Source organism: Anarhichas minor, unplaced genomic scaffold (assembly GCF_050575085.1).
Source record: "Anarhichas minor isolate MPS153535 unplaced genomic scaffold, ASM5057508v1 ptg000012l, whole genome shotgun sequence".
Taxonomy (NCBI): Eukaryota; Metazoa; Chordata; class Actinopteri; order Perciformes; family Anarhichadidae; genus Anarhichas; species Anarhichas minor.
Window position 1 is genome coordinate 2,827,738 of NW_027466458.1, and position 25,394 is coordinate 2,853,131.

At 43.6% G+C, this 25,394-nt stretch overlaps 1 protein-coding gene across 1 annotated transcript in view; it reads right to left on the bottom strand.

The window, feature by feature from the left end:
• The window catches only part of ntn1a (netrin 1a), a 54,839-nt gene extending 34,247 nt beyond the window's left edge, over positions 1-20,592 (bottom strand). The window contains exon 1 of the mRNA XM_076090260.1: positions 19,569-20,592. Within this exon, the coding sequence (XP_075946375.1) occupies positions 19,569-20,592 (1,024 nt within the window). The remainder of the gene's footprint in view (positions 1-19,568) is intronic.
• Between the last annotated feature and the right edge of the window lie 4,802 nt (positions 20,593-25,394).

Sequence of the window (25,394 nt, forward strand, 5' to 3'; positions counted from 1 at the left end):
TTGGATTTGTTTCTTCTGGGTACACATTTATGGTTTCCTTTCCCTCATAAAACGCACTTTGCACATAAGTCGATCTGGACAGATCCTGTTTGTTAAGTATCTGAAATACGGTGGAATTTATTGAAAATGTCCCTCTTTGAACTTTCAGTTCATTCTTGACCCATAGGAAACAGCAGTTGAGAATAAATCGCACTAGGTGGCTGTTCTGGATCCTCCCTGGGCAGATGTAGCTGCCTAGATGTTTAAATTTCAGGTTCACCTGAGCACTTTAAGGACTTTTCATCTATGTCTGCTTAAAACTTAAACAATATTGATTCTATTCCATCAAACCAATCAAACCAAAAATGTTAAAGTTCTCAGAAAAAAAACATGATCTCCAAAGGAAGATCATGTGACACGTTTTAAATGTCTAACAGCTACCGAGTGGACCCTGGGGACTTCACTTTTTGTATCCGAAAAAAAGTTAATTAACCCCCCATTCTTAAATACTACACCATTGTAAACTTAATGGATCATTTTATTGTAGACTCATTAGCAACCACAGCACCGTCACTGAGCAGGTGGGAAACCTTTGACCTTCACACACACACACGCACACACACCCTACATTCCTATGGCAAGTCCCCATTACTAAGTTACCATTCCTCCGAAATGGGCCGTGACCCTGCTCCTCCTCCTCCTCCTCCTCCTCCTCTTGGAGAAAACCTTCTCCTGCTGCAGATGTCATTAGTGACTCTGGACCGTTGAGACAAATTTCTCTGTCAAATTTATCAGCCATGAAAAGCGGCTTCAGTTCAAACAAGAGAGGACAGAAGAGGAGAGCTGGATCACCTGAAACACAAGGTCATCTAGTGACAAAGAGGAATGGAGGAGTGGCGAGATGGAACGGAAAATAAATAAATCTCATTTCGACAGAATCAAAAAAAAAAAGAAAAAAAAGGCTCTTCCTCCTGCCCTCCATCCCTCTGTTGTTGTTTTCCCCTCCTGGTGAAACTCACGATGAATACAATTCCACTACTTAGCTGCCTGACCTTCTTGTTGCACTTTTACAACCTGCCAATCGCCACTAACACTGTCAGGGGGAGCGGCAGGTTTGGCTCGAGACCAAGTCGCAAATGAAAATCGTTCTTAATAACGGCCCTGACTGATTACTGCGAGCAACCGGAGCTCGCTGTGGAAACGGCTGTTTTTAGTGTCTGCGCAGCGGTGGTGGTTTCACACCTTCTTTATACCGTCTATTGAAAAAAAATCCCCGGGGCTTTTTAACACACAGAGTCGAAGGCAAACTGTCCTGTGCAGGAAAAGGTGGATAGTAAACGTCCTGCATGAAAAGAGATTAGAAAACAACCACCACATTGTGTGCTACAGGAGCAGTGCATGATTATCCCGCTAGAATGTAAACACACGGCGAGGCCTGGGTTGTCAAAAAGTGTGCAATCAGAGAGACATTTGAACTGAACCCGGGGTCACTAATCACCTCGGTGCATATCGCAGTTCTTTGTTGCATCTGGCCTAACGGGCAGACTTTATTCAGACAGCAGCATGCGTGGGAATGATGAGGGAAGTGTACTTAAAGAGGTGTGTGTGTGTGTGTGTGTGTGTGTGTGTAATGTACATTTTTGACTTCTTGCCACCAAGTCAAGCACAGTCTCCCATCCAGAGGAGGGAGTGAGCGGGAAGCCGCTGAAAGCCATAAATCTAAAACCCCACGGCGCGGTTCCTTCACTTGTGTGACACGTTTATTGTCCTCTTTACATTTCCCCCTCCTCGTTATATTCTCTTCAGCTCTCATGCATTTCTTTATTTTTTCAAATGCAAAAACATCTAAACTTTAACTTGAATTCCTCAATGTGCTGCACTTAAAAAAAAAAAAAGAAGTAAAACCCTTCAGTGTGTAGCTTTGTTTGGGGGGGGGGGGGGGGGGGGGCACGGTGTTTTACTCCAACCACGTTTTAAAGTCCGCTCAGTCTAGATGCTCATACGAACGATGTGGTCACAAGTGTAAAGCCAGCAGCATTGCATCATTGTCACTTAACATGCCTCTTTTTTTGTCTTGGGAGAGGCCGAGTGGAGCTGCACGAGTACAAATTAGCTTGTGAAGAAACAGTTGTTCTTGAACCGATGAACCAGGTGACCAGCGCACATTATTGAGGCGGGAGAAGCACGGGTCTGTGATGGACAGGGGACAGCTCCTCAGTTACCTCCATGCTGCAGGATCTGAATTTGTGACTTGATCATAGGGCAGCAACTAACAATCATTTTCACTGTTGATTCATCTGTCGATTATTTTTACAGTTGTAAAATGTCAGACAACAGTGATAAATATCGATTCGAATTTCCCAAAGCCCAAGATGACGTCCTCAAATGTCTTACTTTGTCCACAACTCAACTATAGTTCACTGTAGTGTCGGAGTAAAGAACACCAAAAATATTCAAATTTAAGAAGCTGGAATCAGATCGTTTCACCTTCATTTATGAGTTAACGACTATTGATCGATATGATTTCTGGCACAGTACACTTTAATCATGTGCTTAATATGAACATGGTTGCGTTATGAAACTGTGCACCGTTCCAATATTTGCTGGGGAGCAAAGGGGCCAAATGGTGTAGAACATTTCAAAGAGGAGGAGAGGATCAGAAATGATCCAAATGAGGCGCAAAGTGTGCGCATGACGTTGTGTTGTCTTTGGGCTCTAAAAAGAAGTCTTTCCCTCTCGGCTCTCACGAGTCATAATCCAAGACCACCAGGAATATGTTGCTGCATATGTAAATCAGACACATTTGGTTTTTCAGAGCAGCTCACGGTCATTTTAAGATGACTCAGTGAGTTGGTTTTTTAACTCAATCACCTCAAAAATCACTTTTCACAAATCACAGTGACGGCAGAACATTATGATCTGTCGTTGTACATGTGGATCAGAGCTTGCATTTTCAGCCAATCAGTCAGTTAAGGACAAATTAACTCAATACCCTTTTGACTTCATACCAACCATGATTTATTTGATATCCAATAATAAAAGCTGAATTAGGACAATGGCATGACACAGCAGTACAGTGCATGCAATAAATACATACAAAGTGTTTCTTAAAGTCAAAGAAGAATTTAATTTCAAGGATGCTACGTCATCAAATCCCGCCAAAGACTGCTCTACCGAATTCTAGCGAGGACTGAGTCCTTCGTTCAAAGGATCGAGAAGGATTCACGCTCCTAAAACACCCACAATGCTACGCGCACGATGCATTTCCTTTCCCCCAATTCGTAAACCTTCAGTTATTTCACCTCAGCAGTCCAATTCTCCCCAAAATTGCAAATCCAGTCGCTGAATCCTCACTCGTATTAGATCTACAAGGCCTAATTCAAAAGTTTGTTCCGACATTCGTCGCGCAGGAAGCAACGGCAGAGACAGACATTTGGGTAGAGCCGGCATATTTTCACATCCAACGCGGTGAATTAAGGGTTTATTTCAACCAAGCCAGATTTGGCGATTGTTGAAACAGTCCAATGTGTTTTGTCAATGGAGTCTAGTGGCTTTGGGGAGACCATATTGATTCTATGTTTTGCACGTTTATAAATTATAATCATTTCTTTAATCCCTGTTGATTTGAATTATTTCAAATAGGCCTACATGATTGGAATATGTGTATATTATTTTGAGGAATGCCAAATATTCCTAATAATAATTGTAATGTTGTGAGTTATTCTCAATCAAGTTAAATATTCTGCACAGCGACACACTTGGGACTGTTCCAGTGTCGGCTCTCTGAATGCTAGGAAGGAGTCCTGCTCAGCCTTTGTAGGACCCGTCGTACCAAAGAAGCATTCTTGACATTGAGAAACACCCACGGCAAAGTCTGTATTTAATATATTGTCAAGTAAAGTAAAAAAAACAAATACACACTATATATTATACAGCAGATTATATGCACGTGCTTCAGTTGTTCTGCATGTTTTTGACATATTGTCAAGTTATTCATCACTTTATCATTATTTCCTCGATTTTATTTACCGTAACATATCCACTGAGCGGCTTCTTTTAGAAAATAACATTCTGCCAATAAAATATAAGAAAGTATAATAATACGTTTTGGTGGGGTTCATTATCAGCACAAAAAAACAGGAGCGCGCTGCCGTCCTGCAGCAGCTACAGCAGAACGGGTTTTCTGCGCGTTGAGGCGGTGTGGCAGCTGGTTTGGTCCACGCAGATTGTTTCTGACACTGATGAAGTGGAGATGTTTTTATTGTACCGGCTCCAGAACCACATTTTACTGCACTCCTCTGCTGTGGCATAGTGCCTATACGGCTCAGTACCAATTAAGCCCTCGAGCACACAAGCAAGCATACACACACACACACACACACATTTGCATACTTCCACTGCTCTAATTGCAATCTTGGAACAGTAGCCCTTCAAGGTTGTTTTTTATTTTTTTATTTTTTTATACGAGAAACTGTTTTCGAGCCAAAAAATCGCAGCACTTCATATCATCTGTAACCAAGTGTGACACTTGTGACTCAGGCAGGAAGGATACAGTTGGGGACGGGGAGGAGGAGGAAAAGACACCCCTCTGATCCAGAAACCCAAAACCTCATTGTAATTTAGTCATCGGTAGAAGCAATTAGTGAGGGAAGGACTGGTCTTTGCCAGAGCAAGCAAACGTCTGACACACGCTGACGGTAAACTCTGCACAGAAAGCGCAGCCAATAACATGACAACAGACAATGGGCGCTTTAAAAAAAAGAAGATAATACCAAGTGCAAGTTTTAAAATGCAGAAAGAAAAGAACAAAGGAGGTTTTTATCTTGGAGGAAAGCAAAGCAAACGGGAGGTTAACGTAATTTTTCCGAATAGAAAGACGAGGACTTATTGATGCCCCCACTCGCTCAGAAGATTAAAGGCAGGAGGTGGAACGCCTCTCTATTTGTCTCATGTCTCATTTCAAATGAGGATTTATTCGGACAAGGCCGGGCCAAAAGTTCAACACTTTTTTTGCAGCAGCCAGAATTGTTTTTCCTGAGTGTTAAATGACACCTTTTTGGTCCAGCTTATGCTTCACTTTATGAAGAACGTATATTACGCAACTAGTATGGAAGCATTGTGTGGCAATTGTGATTAAAACTTTTTAACTTTTATTTGTTGGTGGATTAGACAAAATGTATTGAAGATAACAAAGACATCATTTGATACCAAGGTTAGACCACCGTTAACCTTAACGTGGTTAAGGTTAGGGGAAGATTACGTCATTAACACTATAAAGGGCACACTATTTCCTCCATGGGACTAATTATGAGGTGCAGAATCGCAGGGATATCCGGCTGCAGGGGGGGGAGGGTTTCAAAGAGCTGGACAGATTATCAGTTTAAGGCTACTGAGGAAAAAGAGGCTACTTCCTGTGTCAGCTCACAGATGCGGCTCACGGGTTTCCATCCAAATGCTGCCACTATTGTGAGCCCCACTGGCCGACGGACTCCTGTGCTTTCCAGGGAAACGTTAAGTGGTTGTGGGTAATTTATGTCAAGAACAATATTATCACCCCCAGTGCGTTATTGATTCTGTAAATATTCCCTAATATTTGCTCTGGCAAAGGAGATTGACTCTACGGGATGATTGCGCTGCTCAGCGGACCAGGAAAATTGGCTATAATTATCAAATAGGCCACTTAAACTTAATCTAATGACAATGACTTCGGAAAATAGTTTGACCTTATAGTGAAAAGACTTTATTTTGTCTTAGCATCTTGCAGCTGATTTAAGAGAGAACCCCCAAACAGAGGGCTCTTCCTACGGCATTTGATGTGCATCAACTTGATCGTGTTTTCTGAAAACACTTGTTTCAAATGTCTATTTTCCCATCTGTGAAAATATCCCCCTGTCGACACATTCACAACTTGCCCATTGTACTTTAATCTACACGAAAATATGAAATCCACTGCGTTGGCAAGAGAGGTGTCGTTTCCGATGAGGTCACCGGCCGAGGCAGAAACCCAAACACTAACCGCTGTTATTCTTCTCTGTAAATCCCGCTCTTCTGTTTCTTTTTTTCTTCTCTCTATCTTTGTGATCGCCTCGTTCTTCATATTTTCCGTGACCTCGTGTGTTATTGGGACTCAGAGTTCATTTCCCAACTGGTTTTTAAAAGCTGTTTTTCAGGCGGTTGGTCCGGATATTTTAATCCATCACTAACTGCTACTACTGTCTACTGTCCTTTACCCTTACATGCCTCTGTTTACCCCCTCTTAAAGAATCCCTCGGTTTTAAAGGGACAGCTCACCCCAAAATCAAAAAGACCCATTTTTTCTTTTGCCTGTCGTGCTATTTATCAATCAAGATGGTTTTGGAGATGCCTGTCTTCTCCCCAATATAATGGGACTCTATTGCACTCGGCTCATGCTGCTCAAAGTGCCAAAAATACATTTGAAGGGCAGGCTAGGGAACAGCAGTATTAGTCTTACTTTTGGCATTTCTAAAAAAATAAGTGAAACTGCGGCGGAAACAACCCCCTTGGGAACAAGACAAATGCAGAATACTCGTTAGTATATGTATGCTTTTGAAGGGGATTGAAAAGGCAAGAGTCGACCCTGTCTCCTAGAAATGACATTTGGTTTATGGTTACGTTCAGGCACCCACAGCGGTAGGTTAAAGTGAGGGAAAGATTGTGGTCTCGGGTTAAGTAAGTGATTTGAAGCACAGCACAGGACATGTGATTCATTAACGTTGAACTGGAACCACAATCTTACCCTAACCTAAACCAAAGTGCTTTTGATGCCTAAACCCAACCGCAAGCAAAACTACATGAAAAGTCCCACACTTTGTCCGACCACCATCCACCCCAACCCCATCTCAACGACCAGTGTGCGGTACACACAGTGCTTCCTATGCAAGAGGCAGTATTGCCAGGGAATAATTATCCAGGCAGAAATGATGTTTTTACTCAATTGGAAAACAGAGTATATAAATGCAATTTCTAGGAGACAAGAGTTGCGAGACTGAAGGCCAAATGAACAGGACGAATGAACGGCCCTGCGATGGTCTGGCGACCTGTCCAGGGTGTACCCGGCCTTTGCCCAAAGTCAGCTGGGATCGGCTCCAGCCCCCCTTTTATTCGCAGTGCGAAAGCTCTCTTCTCCCATCAGCTATCTCTCACGCTCTCCACCTCCACCTTTCATCTCCAGCCAAGGGCCTGTCCTAGCCGAGCGGGAGAAAATACGAGGAATAAAAATCCGACCAAAACAAGGGCGGTGAGCTCGAAGACAAAAAGATGGCTGAAATGCATTCTCCAGGTTCTTTTTTTTAATTTTTATTTTTTTTTTTATAATCATCAGATGGACATCTGGATTTCCACAGAGACCTGAAACATAATCATTTCAATATCTGCAAGTGTCTCTGGCGGCTGGAGAGCAGGAGATAGACAGCGGGAACTGAGGCCGAGGCCAAGTTTTTTTTTCTTCACCCTGTGTCATACAAGTCCAGGTCTTCGCTTCAAAGAAAACACAGAGGGGCCCCATTTGGAAATGAATTTTTTCGCCACAAACTATCATCTCATAACACAAATATTACCATTAATGACTCAATTTCCTTATCGACCCCCCTGCTAATTAGGCCCGTTTGTTTGCTTTGTCATCCTCCAGTGATACGGGGCCTTTTTGTTATTACAAGCAGAGAGGGGACCCGTGTGGGAACCTGCTGGAGGAGGGGGGGGGGGGGCCCCACAGCTGCCGAGAAGCCCCTTGCAACACACGACTGGAGAGGCAGCCCTCATCCTGCAACACCAAATAGCACTTAAGGTAGCACGCTGAGTCAAGAGCCTCTCTCTGTCTTTATCTCACTCCCCCTATCTTTGTCCTCACCCTCCCTCACTTTCTCACCACGCATCCCTCCGTCACCCCTGTACTCTTTCCTCTTTCTTCTCTCTCTCTAATGGGCCCTCTAGAGCTAAATCAGCTGAGGCCAGCGCTTCTCTCTGCTCTCTGCTGGACACCGAGCCTAATTAATTGGCCGCATTGTCCCAGAGGGAGGGGGGCCAGCAAGGGGGGAAAAGGGGGGTTAATAGGGAAGGAGAAAAAATGTTGGGCAAAGGAGAGGAGAGGGGCACGGCTTTATTCTATCAGACTTCTTTTTTTTTCTTCTGAAAGACAGAGAGGGAGAACATGTGTGCTCTTGTGTCTGAGGTGACTGTGATGGGAAGGGAAACTGAGGGAAAGTGTGGATTGGCAGCCCCCCCCCCCCCCCCCCCCACACACCATGAGCCTTATCTGTGAGAGTTAATGAGTGATGGATTAACCCGGGATCACCCCTGGCAAATTGAGATGACCCCTGCAAACCTACCCCGAGTGCCCCCTCCCAGAAGTCCGCATTCCACTTCACACAACCAAACAAATACACACACACACTCACCAGCTGTTGGTGTTATTTTTTCTCAGGGAAATGTCATCCTCTTTAAATTTAGGGATCTGCGTTTTTTGACGTAAACACAGGTTTCTTGTAGAGTTTAACCATTGACATCAATTATTTGGCTTCTGGAATCATGGAGGCATGATCCCAAACTACGAAATCCGATTTTCCAACAACGAGCTATGAACTTGTCTTTTATACAGAAGTCATACACATCGATCATCAGAGCCTCTCCTCAAGTTAATTGTAAATATGTCTACTTCGTGCCGACCTTTGCTGACTAAGATCTCTTTGTGCAACTGAGGCAACCTGCAGCCTGAAAAATGTAGCTAAATAAAACGAAGGTTTAAAAAAGAAAGCTCCCTGTAGTACTGTTGGTTATACAGACAGTCATCATAGGCCCACACACACACACACACACACACACACACACACACACACACACACACTCGCACAACTGTGACTCCAATGCATCCATGACGACTGGGCTGCTACAAATCTCTGGCTGCCACACACAAACACACACACACACACAGACACACTCACACAAAGCCTGCGCCGTGACTTATATGGGAAAGACAAAGACGCGGGTGATAAATCACAGTCAGCTATTCAACCACACACACGCACACACACACACACACACACACACACACACACACACACACACACACACAGAAGGCATTCCAGGGCAAGATTTCTTTTTTCTGGCAGCGTGTGAGCACTTTTGACGCAAAATGGAATTGTTTGATTCCGCTCGATCCGTCACAGGAGCTTTCTCCGTCTCTGTGTGTATAAGAGACGTGTAAAAAACAGGTAAAAGAGCAGATTAACCTGTACATGTTCAGGTCGCTTAAAAAACAACAACTTTGCATCTAAACTCAACAGTTTAAACATTTACATCATGATTAACCAGCGCAGAGGAGGCAGCCGATTGCAGTTCATTCAGATGATGACAGCAGTGTGCTACAGAAACATGGGGGGGGGGCTCTGATCTACACAACAGGCTGCTGCGTCGTGCAGACATTAGTCATCTGTAGCTGTGGGTGTTGAGGACGCCGGCTTCAGGCTCCATGTGCTCGTGCTAGGTGGTCCTGTCGGCGAGCAGCGCTACTGCTGCCAGAGAGGCTTTATTTTTTTATTTTTTTGCCAGGGCTTTTGCCTTGAATCGAACGCCGGGCCGGGCCTGCTGCAAATACAAAGCAAGAGTCTGTTTTTTATTTGCTGTTGTTGATGCTGTTACGGCTCCATCGGCTACGGGGAGATTTCGGAGGAGTTGTAACAAGCTGCGCCAAGGCTTTTTATTTTTGAAGCGTGAACAGGCTTGGATAAGCATAACGTAACCGGCTTCAGTGCTTGTTCAGATGTGTTGATTCTACCTGAAAGCAAGAGAAGGAATGCCGCATGAGAGGATTTTAATTCAATCTCATTAATATTGTACTTGCTAATCACCGTGAGGCACAGCGCGAGAGAACGACTCTCTCTTGCTCTCTCTCTCTCTCTCTCTCTCTCTCTCTCTCTCTCTCTCTCTCTGCCGTTGCCTCCAGCCCAGCATTATATATTTGCTTTGGCTGCGAACACTCTCCCTCCTCTCGGTAACTGTGCAGTAACCTGCTGCCACACAGAGGTGCTGAGGTCATCAGCCCTGATCCTCTACAGTACCGCTGGCCCCGGCCTCGGGATCAGGTCTCACACACACACACACACACGCACACACACACACACACACACACACACACACACACACACTCACTGCTTTTTAACTCAAAAAGTTGGCAATCCCTATGCATACATCATACACATGCATATAACCAGGTATCTCTCTCTCTCTCTCTCTCTCTCTCTCTCTGTCTCTGTCTCTCCCTCTCTCTCTCTCTCTCTCTCAGACATTCACTCACAATATTTTCTTTATTGGTTTACTGGTCCCGTAATGGCCCCCTTTTAACAAGTGAGACTGCTCTGGTCTATCTATGGTGGCGGCAATGAATGAGGATAGTGCTGCAAGTGAGTTTCCGACCTGATGACTGAATGAAGCTGGCTTGTGCAGAAACTAGCAATGTTAAGATGAAATGAAACAAAAAGCCCCTTTAAATCCCATCCCCCGTCATATTGTGCACCTATTTAACAATATATGGCCCCCAAAAAAGAAAAAAACATGTCTTTATATTTTTTAATAAAATCCCTTTTTTTCTTGTAAAACAAAATATGTTACACCGGGACTTTAGAGAGGAACTTCTACTGCATATGTGGCAAAAGTTTTGTAAAGACTTAAATGGCTCCCGAGGTAGCTACGCAAAGTCTGGTAAATTGCCTCAAGTGATGTCACTTGAGTCGGCGTCGGTTGAGTCTGAAGACTAAAAAATAATGTTGTCGGTGTGGAGTTGGAAAGAAGTGAGCTCACCAGACCTCTGTCGGTGCTCCCCGAGGCTACATTAGCCACTGCTAGCATAACAAATCCAAATCTGCGACTGTCAGCTGTCAAAAAGCATTGTGGGTAATGTAGACTTTGACACATTGATGGTAACAATGAGTGAAGCGCTGCATGTTGTCTATATAAAGATTGCGTCCAGCTGTTGTATCAAAACGGAATATAACGTTTTTGATCACATATCCCAGACGGGGAGCTGAATATGTTCCACCGCTCATCTCCATGGGACAGAGTGTGTCCTGTCTGATTGGCCTCTGTGATTTGTGGTTTATGTATATATATATATATATATATATATACACACAAGTGACAGGCAGGCTGTGATTCATGGAGCTGATGAATGAGGCACTGGAGTGTCTTGTGTCTAATGTGTGAACACATGCTGATGTTGTTTGGTGCGGCTTTTAATTACCCCTAATCATCTGGTACCCGCTCGACCCGAACCTTTCCATTACACACAAACACCTCTGTCTCTCTTCTGCTCAATCCCCCCCCACACACACACTCATCCCGCGGGTTCATGCCAAAACCCACAGCACACAGAGATCCTCCCTCGGCTAAGACGAGCTTTCACTATGCCATCAAGTCACCAATTAATTCATTAACAGATGTCTCCCCAGGCGCTGAATAGCTGCTCACATTCTGGACAGAATTACTGTTTTCGTAAACTCCCACTGGCAGACAACGCAGATTAAGACACACACACACACACACACACATGCCTGCCTCAATCTGTCTCTCGCTCTACAGCAGAAAGAGATCTACTGACTGCATAATGTCGAGGCCTCCTGGCGGCTGAAGAAAGACACGTGGAAACACTCACACTTGCGTGCGCACGCACGAATATGAACAGGTAACCGGCAGACGGCAGAGACAGGTATCAACAGAGGCTGAGAGCAGCATCGTGTGTCTGTCTGTCGCTGGGGGGATTAAACACGAAGAGCGACCTGTTGAGTATGTGTGTGTGTGTGTATGTGTGAGGAATGTTGTGTACCGAAATTGTGACTGCCTTAATATCTCGATACTAATACAGAAACAATATGAAAAATACCTGAAATATCAGGAAATGTTACGTAATAATAGATGATATTTTTTTGTTTGATGGTCAACTTTATATTTGCAACAACATATCACATTCAACAGCATTTAATGGGATTTAAAGGATTTGGTTTTTTTCGTACTGCAGCACGGAAGACAGCGAGAGGCTTCCCAAAGTAAAACAAAACACAAAATTATGATAAATTGAGATGAAGTTCTGTGAGAAGTTGATGAGGGAAAAGCTGCTGAAACCAGGGAGTCACCACAGCGACTGCAGAAAGCACTGTGTTGCTTGGACAGATTCAGAAAATGTTATCTGCACATTTGTTGGGTAATTAGAGCTGCGCTGATATACGTATATACACATATTTTTTTTAACATAGTTCTGCTGATACAGATACCAAGCTCTTTTTAAAAAAAACGTATCCCTCGTGTCTTTCAAACACCTTTTCTCCAACAGCTAGCAGCACTTTTGCAGATGTTTGGGAGCCATCCTAGTCATGTTGGAACACTGTTTTGCCGGTGAATTTGTAATGCATTTAAATTTAATGCACCTAAGGCGACCGGCTACGATCGAGCTCTCGGCGCTGTCAAAGAGTCCAATAAAAATAATGAAGCAGCTGTCATCGCTGTAAAGAAAACCCACTTCATGTCTGTGGTTTTTGAAAAAGATTAATCAGATTGTTGAAAATCTTTAGTGTGCAGTACGCCCAGATTTCTCTCTTGAGAATGTACCTGACAGCGTAAAAACATAGTACGGAAGTGTATATGAGCGACTTCTGCAGAGTGCAGCTCATATTAGAGGAGTGCTGTGTTTGAAGGATGGAAAGAGGAGGAAAAGATCCGTTTGGATCTCATCGGCCGGACCAATTATCACCAGCTGCTGCTGGAAGAGTGAACCCGCAGATTGGATGGAAACATTTTAAATGCAAGACACACACAGAGAGCATGTTTTCACCCACAGGTATGCAGCAATATTTCTGATCATAAGTAGGAGAATGATGATGATGATGATGATAGGGACAATCTGAGTTCCTGGCCTGGCTGGATGTTGTGATAAACCAGCCACAGTCCTCGGTGAGTTCAAGCACCAGCGAGGGCGAGGAAGAGGAAGTGAGTGCAGGCCAGAAGGCAACCGAGTAACACAACATGGCTTCCGACCAAACCGTTTCTCAAAAGTAAGGTTGAGGTTCTATTCCCAGTACGAGCTCCGTGCGCACTCACTCACTCACTCTGGCTAAAAATGCGGACTCCCAACATGAGCGGGATCTGTGCTGCATTATGTGTTGTAGCCAAAGCAATGAAACCAAAACCACAACCGTTGAAATGTTCACTTTTCCCAGAGGACCCTGAATTCAACGACAGACACACAGGCTTGGAAATTTCAGAACAGATTTAGTCTTTTCTGACAAGTGAACACATTCCATCACCAGTGCGACCTGCGCTTTGTCAAAGGCCGTAAAATGGATTGCAATGAAACTGATCTTTTTCCGCTTAAGACTACGCCACACAACACGCAGATAGCTCTGGTCAAACACAGTTACTACAGATGTGTTTAGGATTTAGTTTTATGAATGGTGGCAGCCTTCCTTGTGTTTCTCTCAAACGCTTTCTAATTACCGTTTTGTGTGTTGTCTTTATCCGAATGTTGTCCTCAGACAGACTTTTTGATACAAACCTATTTCCACTCGTCAAAGGCCTGTCAGAATGTATTATCTGCAATCAAAATTGTATTGTTTCTCAAACAGGCCTCATGACAAGCAACAACTAGCTCCAAAATTCCAGCTCCAAAGGGCTGCTGCCAAACACTGACATTAATAGCTTCAAGATCCTCCATGCTTCAACATACGCAGCAGCATCAGTGTTATTTGTCACATCTATTGCTTCATTTGAGCCTAACGTTTTGCAATTATAAATGATCTCACTCATGGGATTGTATGGTCTCTGGTTACTCAAGTGCTCAAAGGAGCAGCTTTATAAAAGTCCTTTGATGGTCATGGCTATATTTCATCATCATTATTGTCTAATACAAATACTTTGTGAAACGCTTCTGGAGCCAGACGTCAGAATTAACCCTAAAAAACAAAATGGATCTACTCTTGTCTTCTTTTGACCCAGGCCTGGTGACTATTTTTGGCCCAAAAAGGATGGTTGAAGAGCCAGGAACAGAAAGGATCTCCTGTCACCAAACATGCTGTTGAATCTATTTTCAGATCACAAGGTAAAAAACACACTTAAACATTGTCACATTTCAAATAAACCACCTGACCTCACCCTACGGCAAAAACATGATGCATGAATCCATAATCGAATAGAGCTGCAGCACCGTATCTATCTCACATTCTATCCTTGAAGGTTTTATCAATGCTTCTAATCAGTGTAGACTATGTACCATTACTTCAGTCAGGCTACAGCACTGTGACAGCCTTCAACAGCTGTCTTCTGAACTTCCAGTTCCATAAATTTGAAATGCAACTACCTTTTAAATACCTGGCATACATTGTCAGGCCTCTCACTTTAACCCCCAATGGACACACACACTTGCAGAAAAAATACTGTACACTCCCAGTTTATATACTCAACTGGAGCACAGACCCTTTAACAGCCGATGTCATGATTATGTCACAGTTAGCTGCAAAGACGTTTGCAATCAAAAATAACCTCAGAATAGTGGGCTAAAGTTACACATTGAAAATGTCATCTCGTCAATGTCATTTTAGGCAACACTCGTTAGAGAAAATGATCCAAACAAAGTTGCCGCTAATCTGGCGTTAACAATGTGCTTTCCTACAGTGTAACAAAAGCATTCATTTGTCAAATTTGACTTGTTTAGCAGCTGGCTAGTTAGCTAGCTAACTTGCTAATTCCACCATGCTTTCATGCTGCACTGGTTAGAGAAAATATGCCCAGCGACTTTGCTGGATCTAACGGTCCCTCTGCCTCACCGCTAGAAAACTACTTTGCCGGGAGGAGAGCAGGCGGGGGCTCCAGAGACTAGCTAGCTAACTAGCCAGCTCTGGAGAAGGACAAGCTAGCTAGTTAACCAGCTAGCCATCCTTTCCAGAGCTTATGCCTGCTGTCCTCCCAGAAAGTAGAGGCTGCCAGCAGAGTCTCCTTTGCTCGCATAACATGCTGCAGAAAGTTTGTCATTATTGCTGACTTTCCACGATGTTTGTGTGTGTGTGTGTATCTTTTCTGTCTATTTTTGTGTTTGGTTACAGCTACTTGATATACCGTACAGTCAGGCTTGCTTACAGTGCTGGCTCAGTGGCCATGTTTCTGTCTGTCTGAGAGATACAACAGGCCTCAAAATCTAAAACAGAGGGTTGAGCCGGTCGCCTGGACCATGAGCGACTTATTTTTGCAGCGGTTTACAAAACGAGCCATAAACACAGATAAGAGCTCCGGCAAAAGAGATTCTTGAAGAGAGAGGCCATTCCCCCCTGTTTGAACTAGCGGCTTCAGACCTGAAGGAAACTGTGTTTGTGTGTGTGCGCGTGTGTGTATGTGTGCATGCCTACAGGTGTGTGCATCAAGGTAGAACGAGGTGAGTTCTGACTGAAGAAGTAGAGGTGAAGACTAGTAGAGGACAGTGCAAAGTGCAAAGCTACTCTGTCAGTTTATTCCCAGCTTTGTTTGCTATGAGCGGGACTAACGACGCATCCCGCCGGCACCTTTGAAGATGAAGGATGCCGGTTTCATAAAGGTGCGCGGCGAGCTGCTCAAACATTAACCAGACCTTCAGTCATGTCTGAAAAGGTAGCGACGGCAAAGGAGACATCTGAAGGAAAAACATCTTTTGTTCCTCAACTGACTTGATGCATTTTAAGTGAAAACCATCGTGCAAACAAAGGTGGAATGATACGTGTATGACTGGTATCATTTTTACTGGTGGAATAGTTTACAGTTTGAATCTCATTATCCAATATGTGCAGAACGACTGTAAACACCTCACCTGAGTAAGCAACAGTGATTTCAATGGAAGAATCCACTCTGTAATATTTTAACACAGTCTGTCATATTTGATGGTTTTTAGCATCTTTGATGGTTTATTTCTTACAATTTTTGGTCCATTGTACATTGGGACATCTCTATGATCAGGGCAGCTATTGTTTAATGCACAAGCACAACATTTTTCTATGCTGCATTCCTTCATTTGGTGCACAAATATTTGCAAAAAGCCCCTTCTTTTTGATTCTGTCAGGAAAAAAAACTCTACTAAATCTAGAAATTGATTGTTTCTGATAGCGTTGCAGGAAACTTTTCTGTTATCAAACTCCGCTGTAGCTGTTTCTGGGATTATCTGAGACCTCATTATGGTTTTGGGCAGCCATCCATGGAAGTTAGGAAAACACACCAGCAAACATCAGTATGCGCACAGCTGTTTTTAAGTGTTTACTTATGTTCGCTCGAACATTTTGTTGGAGTTAATGCTCAAATCTAGTTGAGGCACTCAGAGGACCTGTTCAAGAATTTTTTTATGTACAGATTTTTTTTTGATTTTTTTTTTACCCCTGACGATTTCAAGTTGAAAGCGAGCTCACATATCACAAGGCATAAAAACAACTTTAAAGTAGTTGTTTTTTTTTGTCCATACAAGCGGTTGTGGCTTTAAAACTCAATTATTTCAATGGGTATCAAATCAACCATGTCAACTTGTCGACACCACGCGTTTGCTCCTGTCAGTCAGATGCCTCTGAGCAGCACCTGGGAACATTTGAGGGTGATTTATGCAGTTCAGATTTGGATATAACGAGGCGAAAAAAAAAAAAAAAAAGGAAGCAGCTCCGTTCCAATCACCCAGCTGATGCTCGGCTTTAAGAAACTGCTCGTGTGCAAACAGGCGTAAATCGCAGCTATAGGATGGAGAGAATCTCCTCCAAGTCACTGATATGTTACAATATCGATGCAGAAAGAAGAAAAGTTTCTTCATGTCCCAGCAGCCTTTATATTCTTATTGACCCAATAAGGGGCGCCTGGAAAAAAAAGAAAAAGTAATTTGTGAACAGGCCATGGAAATGTTACTCTACCTCCCCTTTATTTCCCGGTTCCTCTCCCTCACACATTTTTCTTAAATCTGTCTCTTTCATTTTCACTATTGTCGTCCTGCTCCACCTCCTTCTGTCCCTGCTCCACTCTGTGGTTCAGTCGCTTCATTCTGCCTACCTTCAGGCTGTTTTTTTCTAATCTGCCTGAATTATTCATAAAACCTTCTCTTTTCTTTAAACTCAAAATGTTAAATAAACTGCACAAACTTAATTAGAAAATTAAAATGCTGAAAATGAACAGTAAATTTGCACTCCTACGTCTACACTGAGATTGAAGCGTGTCCCACGTCGTGACTGCGGTACTGGCTATTGAACCCATTGCATTAGAAGCTGCATCTTCTTCTGCGATGAGTCAATAACCCAAATGGATGGAGGCGCACACTCAGGAGCGTCCTCGAAGATCCTGATGGAAGTAATCAACAAAGTGCCCTTCCGCACGGTGCCAGACCTTTTTACTGCACACAGAAACACTTCTGTGCTTAACTAGAACCCCGTGAGAGTCCAGAGACACTCACGGTGCTGTCATTAAGGGGAGTGCAACGACAAAAACTCTCTGCGATGGATGCAATAATCGACAGGCTTTCATGGTTCGAGTGTGAAACTTATTATACACGATCTAGTCCTCTAAAACAAGAAGGTGTTGAGGATTGTTTACTGAAGGAAACGATTTATTTGCGTGAGTTTATTAGGAGTTGTGCCTAAACTGATTTTTGTTTTTCACGCATGTATTACTCTACATCGTGCAGATATTTAAAAGCTGTAAATTGAAAATCCACCACGGCAATCTTTCTTACTGACTGCCTACAATGTTATTATTATAGTAAGAATTTAAATGTTGTTTGTGTTGCTTGATTCTTAAATATAATAAAGACATGGGCTTTTTTTTTTTAGAGTGACACATGTAAAACATGTAAAGTATAACTGATATTGAGTGCGTTGTTCACCTGACTGCAACTTGTAATTCAAGCAGTATACACTCAATTCCATTTATTTCTTTTACACATCAAGTGCTATTATGAGAGTCCAGACAGAATGTGGATATTTCCACAAAACGGCGCCTGTTGATTTAGCAACATCTGCCAGCGAGAATGTGTCAGAGCTTTAGCAACGGACAACGGCAGCAAACAAAAAAACCTTTTAAACATCTGCTACGTGTCAAAGTGGCTGACATGTGCCGTGACCGTCAAGCAGAGTCTTATTTTTTTCCCCACTGCAGACCTGCAGCACACTGGGGAATATAAAGGGATTCACTCTGAGGTTTTAGTCTCTATCAGCAACATCTTTCTGCCTCTTCTTCAGTTTCTCGAGCCGTCCCTCCTCATCCTCCTCACTGTACACCTCATCAGCAGGAGCCGGGCCAACATCAAACTACTGCCAGTCTGTCTTTCCAGTAATTACAATGAAATGAAACTAAGCGAAAACAACAACGACCAAGAAAAACTATTTCACTTGGAATACAGCAACATAATTCAGCAATTTCATCAAACAATCTCTCATCATCTTCTCTTCTGCATCTCAAGAGAACCTAAAATTGACAAAAACCTGGCCAGTATTCTGCAGTACACCCTACTACAGGTTCATACATGTGTCTGTGCCAGGTTGTAATAAAACTACTGTAACCGATCAGTCAGCTGACAAAACATGTTGGCTTGTCAGACACAAAGAGCAGCAGAACAGATAAGATCAGGAATTTGCTTCTTTTGTTGTTGTTGTTTTTACACCTGCTTTCTTTTAGGCCTGGCAAATACTGTGTTAGATGGGGGTATATTGTATTTTCTCAGGTTGTTTTTCAGTGAATAATGGCAGTGATAATTAAGAAAATAACCAAATGAAAGTAATTCTCACTTTTTTATTTTTTTTAAGTAAATTTATAACAGAATGAAATTCAATAAATCTAGGGCCAATTTGCTTTTTTCAATGTAATAAGGAAAAAGATTTGATTATAATATTTTTTTAATTCTCAACTGCAACACCTGACATGTTGATGCAGTATGTCGTATTGATTTTGATGCAAAACATAATTATGTGATAATAAAAAAAATCATTAATTATGAATTAAAAAGCTGCGTTCAATTACCACTGCGGTGAGTTTGTTGCAGGATCCTTGAGATGAATTAAAAAAGGCATCGCTTTATCGCAGCGGTATAAAGTCGAGCATGTGAGAAATGTTCCTGTGGATGATTAGGCTCGGTGGTCCCGTGTGAGGTGGTTTAAAAGCCCCCATTGTGGCCTGCAGTGAGCTAAATGGACTTTCAAATTGCATTTCCACGTCTCGTGTGACTTAAACACAATTGTATGCTCGTTGACGAACGCCACGATATCAGGAGAAATAAATGCGTTTGGCTTTGCTGCGGTTTTGTTTAATTAAAGCATTGTTTGAATGAAGTTAAGCTGTACAATTGGTCGTAAATTGAACTATAATACAATTATTTTAATTATTATTTAAAATACCATCAAACGATTAATTCTGTATGCCCAAAATTCACTTATTTTACATCTATCTATCTAATAATGCTCTTTTTTTCACCCTAATGAAATATTTCCACTGAAGGCCCAATCTTAAAATCACACCAGTCCGTCCAGCCACCACAAACACAACCCATCCCACATGTATCAGCTAGACCCCGCACAGCATCAGAGACGCGCAGCCGGGGTTGGACTTACCGACGCACTCGTTGGCCTCCCTGGCCGTGGCTCTCTGCCACGGTCTGTCGTAGTGGAAAGGCTTGCACCTGTCGCACTCCGGCCCGGCGGTGTTGTGCTTGCACTCGCACACCAGACTCCCGTCCCGGTCCTTTACGCACCGGGACGCGTGCCCGTTACATTTGCACCTCCCGCCGACCTGCAGGTCCGACACGGCGTAGAAGTACGAGTCCCGCGCCAGCTCCGAGTCGTCCTCGTTCTCGTCGCCGAACGTGTGCAGCCGGCTGAAGATGACTTTGATGTCGGTGGCCGTCACCCAGTCCTGCAGCACCGGGGAGTTGTCGAAGTCGTGCGCCGACGGCCTGCCGTCCAGCGTGCTGAAGGCGATGAGCCCGCCGGTCAGCGGGTACATGTCGGTGTGCGAGTCCGTGCAGACCGCCTCCTGCTCGTTCTGCTTCGTGATCATGGCCCTGTTCGGCTTGTTGTACATCTTCCTGCACTGCGTCGAGTAGAACTGAAAGGGCACCCAGGTTTTACCGTAGTCCATGGACTTGTAGATGACCATGGATTCGGGCCGCGGCGAGCAGAACTGCAGGCTCACGTAGGTGACCTCGAACTTCTTGCCGAGCGACAGAGTCAGCGTGACGTTCTGCGGGTACTGGACGAAGTTCTCCGACTGCCAGCAGGTGAGGTTGTGCGGGTTGTTGAGGTCCGTCAGGTACGCCGGCGGGTGATACTTCCTGGGGTCCGAGGCATCGCAGGTGTGACAGTTCCTCGTCCTCTCGTCTCCTTTCTCCGCCGCCGTCACCACGCAGTAGCGACCGGGCGCCTTGCCGCAGGTGCTGGACACCTTCACCTCCTTGCCGAAGGCGGAGTTGACGAAGTCCGGGATGCAACGCCGCGGGTTGCCGTGCTCGTCGTAGCAAGGGTCCGGGGGAGAGGTCTGCGCCGCGAACAGGCTCACCCCGTAGCCGCCGAGGGCGCTCCGGCACGACAGGGACGCGGCGAGCAGCACAGTCAGCGCAATGTCCACAGCCCTTATCATGGTAGGTCCCTCCGTCCCCAAGTGTCTCTGCCGGCTGGGGGAGAAACGGGGGAAGCAGCGAGCGTGAGGTTAGAGAGAGAGAGAGAGAGAGAGAGCGAGAGAGAGAGAGAGCGAGAGAGAGAGAGTTAAGTTTGGCGATGCAGCAAACATCCCCCCGCAAAAAACCATGGGGGCAAGAATTTGACAATGATATCAAATTTACTTTACACGCATGCCAGTTTTTTTTTGGCGAAATTTCTTTGAAGCTCACTTTACCTGAGAATGATTTAAAGAAAAAATAAATAAAAGAGATGTGAGGCTACTTTTTCTCTGATGGGCTTCAATCACAACTTCTCCCGTTTTCTTGTTTTGTTTCTTCAACAAACAAAAAAATATTCTCCTGCGTAAAAACAGAGGAGCGGCTGGATTTAAGAGTAGCTGGTGTCCTTATAGCAAGTCCCTCTCCTCCTACCGTTCTTTTCACAATCTCTCTCCCCCCCTCCCTCTCACTCCCTCTCCCTGACTCTCTCCCTGATTCTCTCTCTCTCTCTCTCTCTCTCTCTCTCTCTCTCTCTCTCTCTCTCTCTCTCTCTCTCTCTCTCTCTCTCTCTCTCTCTCTCTCTCTCTCTCTCTCTCTCTCTCTCATCTTGCTTGGCACAGCTCCTTGGTCGGCTCATCTCGAGGGTGTGACACCGGGCGGAACAACGACATCCACTGGTCGCAGAGGATCGGACTCGCGCGGAGATGCGAATTGCCGCAGAGGAAAGTGGGGGGGAAAACGAACACGGCGTTAATTAAGCACGTGCCACACCTTCACCTGAACGTCACCTGCACATCTCAGACACTCACTTAATGTGGACGTTTGCTTGGTATGATACAGTTATCTATAAGTATTTATTTAGATGACTGTGTTGAGAACGACAGAGAAAAACAAAACGGCGTTATTTATATGTTTACTGGATACATCGCGCCTGTTCTGTGCCTCGCTCGTGCAGTCCAAGCTGGTGTCGCGTCGCTGGACCTGTTGAATGTTGGCATTAGGGGTAACAGCGCCATCTGGCGCCCGGGGAAAGAAACGCCACTCCGGCCTCACACTGCAGCGAAGCGGCGTCTGCTGCTTCTCCCAGGCGGTGGAGGCAAAACGCCGTTTGTTCAATGAGCACGAAGATGATTGGCTGCTGCAGGTCTGAACGGTAGATACTATACCGACAGAGCAGACTGCTGCAAGATACTTTTACTTTTAGAATCAATACGTTCAAGAATAATTTAGAACAATTTAGATCATTTGCAGTATACATTTCAAGAGATTATTGTTATTATTGTTAATAATAAGATATTATATAATATACTATATTTTTGTTATTATATTATTATTTCAGTATTACATTGACAAGAACGGTGACAGAGCTACTGGCTTATGTGATCTCACATTGTTGTATACATTTGTGATCATTAAATAACTTTGAATCACGACCAAATACATAAACTCATGTCAAATGATGATCATTGGGGTCTTTATATTTCAGTTAAATACATATTCTGTGTAAACAGGTCCTCTTCTAACTGCTAGATCTCTCCTTTTTTTTAAAGATCCTGCAGCAGTGGTTCCTCATCTCTCTGAAGAGAATCCCATCCTCTTCTCGAAGTCGAGACAGCAGCATTACTTTGTCAAAGGCCAGTTTCTTCGTCTCGAGGGGGACTTTGGATGCTGTAACGAAGTGATCATATTGAATTTCTCCAACAGTAATGAAAATAAAGTTCAATAAATGTTAATAATTGAACACTTCTATTACTCCTGAAGAACAACAGACAAAATTGCAAAGGGTACAAAAGAGAATTAAATACACAGTATATGAGCAAAGATATAAAAATACACACAACATATAGTGCATACAAATGCATTTACCAGAATCCCATGGCCAAATGGGGAAGTTTTGACTAACAACTGCTGTATCAACAGCTTCTGTGTCTGGCACAAGGACGTTATCTCGCACAAACTTTTTTGAAAGTTTGTGCTAGACTCCTGAAATTGTGTGTGTGTATTCCTAGCACTCCAAAGCACCGTTGTTTAAAGTTTGGTGGCTGTAGCTTGTTCCTTTGGTATAGCTGTCATAGACTCCCATTGCTTTGGGCTGGGGGCATGGCATATATATATACATATACATATATATATATGTATATATATACATATTTGTGGCAGTGTTTAGCACTGCGTACAACGATTGCTTGATTCTCCAAGTGGAGATAATTAATTTTTGTAGCCATGCTGTTTAAGTGTACGGCACCCCTTTAGTATTTGTGTAAAGGAAGGCACTGATGATAGAGGTGAAGAAGATGAGTGTTGTATGTTTTTAAGGGAAGCAAATTAATGTGGCCATGTGAAGGAGACCCATCTGTCCTGCTTGTTCTTCACATCTGACAGACGGTGCTGTTCAGTGAAGAACTGAATGCCAGCTGAGCGAGCAACTTGTCATCAATAAACGCAGATGGCATTGCGGCTTTTAGTCACGGAGAGCTGTCCGGTGCAACGCTGTCATCGAGGGGAACGAATGGAATCTACCGTCATGACCAATAAGCATGTCGGTGATTTGAGCTGAGAGTTCAAGGGTTGAAGTGGTCATTTCAGCTGAATGGATTGGGAGGCAAAGGTGTGAGCTCATTACGTAACCTGTGTTAATGCCTGGAGACCTCGATCCATAAACTTGAGGAGATGGGGCCGAGATGCAACCATTATCTTATTTGGATATGAATGTAAAAATGGTGGGCCTTGATGTGCGTCTGCTGCAGTCTGACGTGACCTTAAACCAGGCACTTTATACAAATAGAATAGTCTACAATCCAGTGTCAAGCTGTGTCCTTTGTGCACATCATAATTATAATTTGTTCAACTGCGCGGTTACTTTTTTAATAAGTGAATAGTTCATACTCCACTAACAAGCATTTTCCAAGGCTTTCAGCTGCATCTCACTGCCTTCATCAGCAAATGTAGTTTGCTCATGTGGCATAGGTCTGGAACCTTGATCCGCTAATAACGGGGTTGTACATGGGGGAGGATTGTAACCTGTGTTTGTTCAAGGATGGCGTCTAGTATTGGATGTGGATGGCTTCCTGGATCCCTCTCTCTGGTCGTCATCGCACAATGTCTTTGACCAGTTGTGGTGTGGTGTTCCCAGACCGCTGATGTTGTCTGCTTCTTGTATTCATAGGGTCTCTTGTCCAGGGTGTTTCACATGTACTCACAGGTAGGTGTTTTGTTTTTCCTCTTTAATATTCGTGGTGTAGAGTTTTAAAGGGCTACTCCAGCGATTTAGTATTACATTATTGTCATAAAGTTTGGGTCTTAAGATCTTTTTCTCACTGTGCTGGACCTCCTGTGGGAGTCGACAGACCTCTGGGCTAATGAGGCCCAGGCTGGTGTGAGCTCCTATATGCACTTCATAATTATCAAAATATGAATTCTGCCCTGCTACGTTTTTAATGATTGACTTAAAGCTACCATTAAGTATTTTACCATTTGTCATGCCGGTCTTTTACCACTATGTCTTGGCCCTTAAGTTCTAAGCAATGAGTGATTTCTGTGACCTGTCGCTGTGTAATTTCTGACCTGCGACCAGTGTTTCAAACAGTTATAGCTTTAAAGGGAACCTTCCTGTCACAAACTCGGCCAGCAGTGTTAATAAAGTGGACACTGCATCCCAATAGTCCTGTGTGTTGTCAACCCCTCTGTGTTTAGAGCAGGCTTGTCATGCTGCGGCTATATTCTGCCACTTGTCATGATGATTTCAGTAGTGATTGAGTGGTACCTTTTAGGAATCCTACACTGTTGCATTTATAAATATATATATTACTGTCTAAAGGGTAAACTAGTTTTTTGGCATCAATTTTCAATGCCCGATTAAATGGAACTACACAACAGTGTTTGTTTACATGATCTGAAAAGTAATAGCCAATGTAGCGTCTCTCATCTTTTCAAGGTCTGGACTGAGTCCAATGGAGCTGTTTCAAACTTTTGGCTCACAATCAAAACGGAGAGGAATACTTTGCCACGTTTGGTAGAATTTAGGCATTAAAAGGCTGTGGATGCATGGTGGAGGAAGGATATCTTTAAAGTTAAGCTTTCAAATGTCATAATGACGTGTGGAATGCTTGGACATCTTTAAATTCGGCAAATTGATTGTTTTAGCCTCTTTGCAATTTCACCTCGACGTTAGTCATCCTTTTAGATTGGAAATGATTGATGACACTCTTAGAAAACAAGCGGACCGGGTCCATGGCCCCACGAGGGACGTATCATTTCCCACAAATCCATTGGACTAATTATTATGCTGGTTAATGGTTAATTAATCACAGGTGTTTTTTTTGGCATTTCATGTCCAACCATATATATTCTACGATCTCATGCCAGTGGTTGATATTTTTGGGATGTAGTGAGAGCTTGTGATCTCATTTGCAGCTTTTGAACTGTTAATCATCTGATGTGTTCGCACCATAGACTGTTAATAATAACGTCCGCACTTTATTTCTGCATGGATCACGACACCATCGCACTTTGCAGGTTTTCTTTGCATGTTTAACTGGGAATATTTTCATGTGGGACAGGAAGTACGTCACTTAATTCACTTGGTCTTCCTCGTCGTCGCTTTTTAACGTAGCAGACGATGCATGGCTCCACGAACCAGACAGAAGAGCGACTCCACGTGTGTCTACATTGAAATGACATATTCATTCTTGAAAACAGGTTGCAAAGTTCAGACTGTGTCAGTTTTGTTCTGAAATATTTAAAATTCACCAGTTTTCAATTTCAACAATGTTAGAAGAACTTA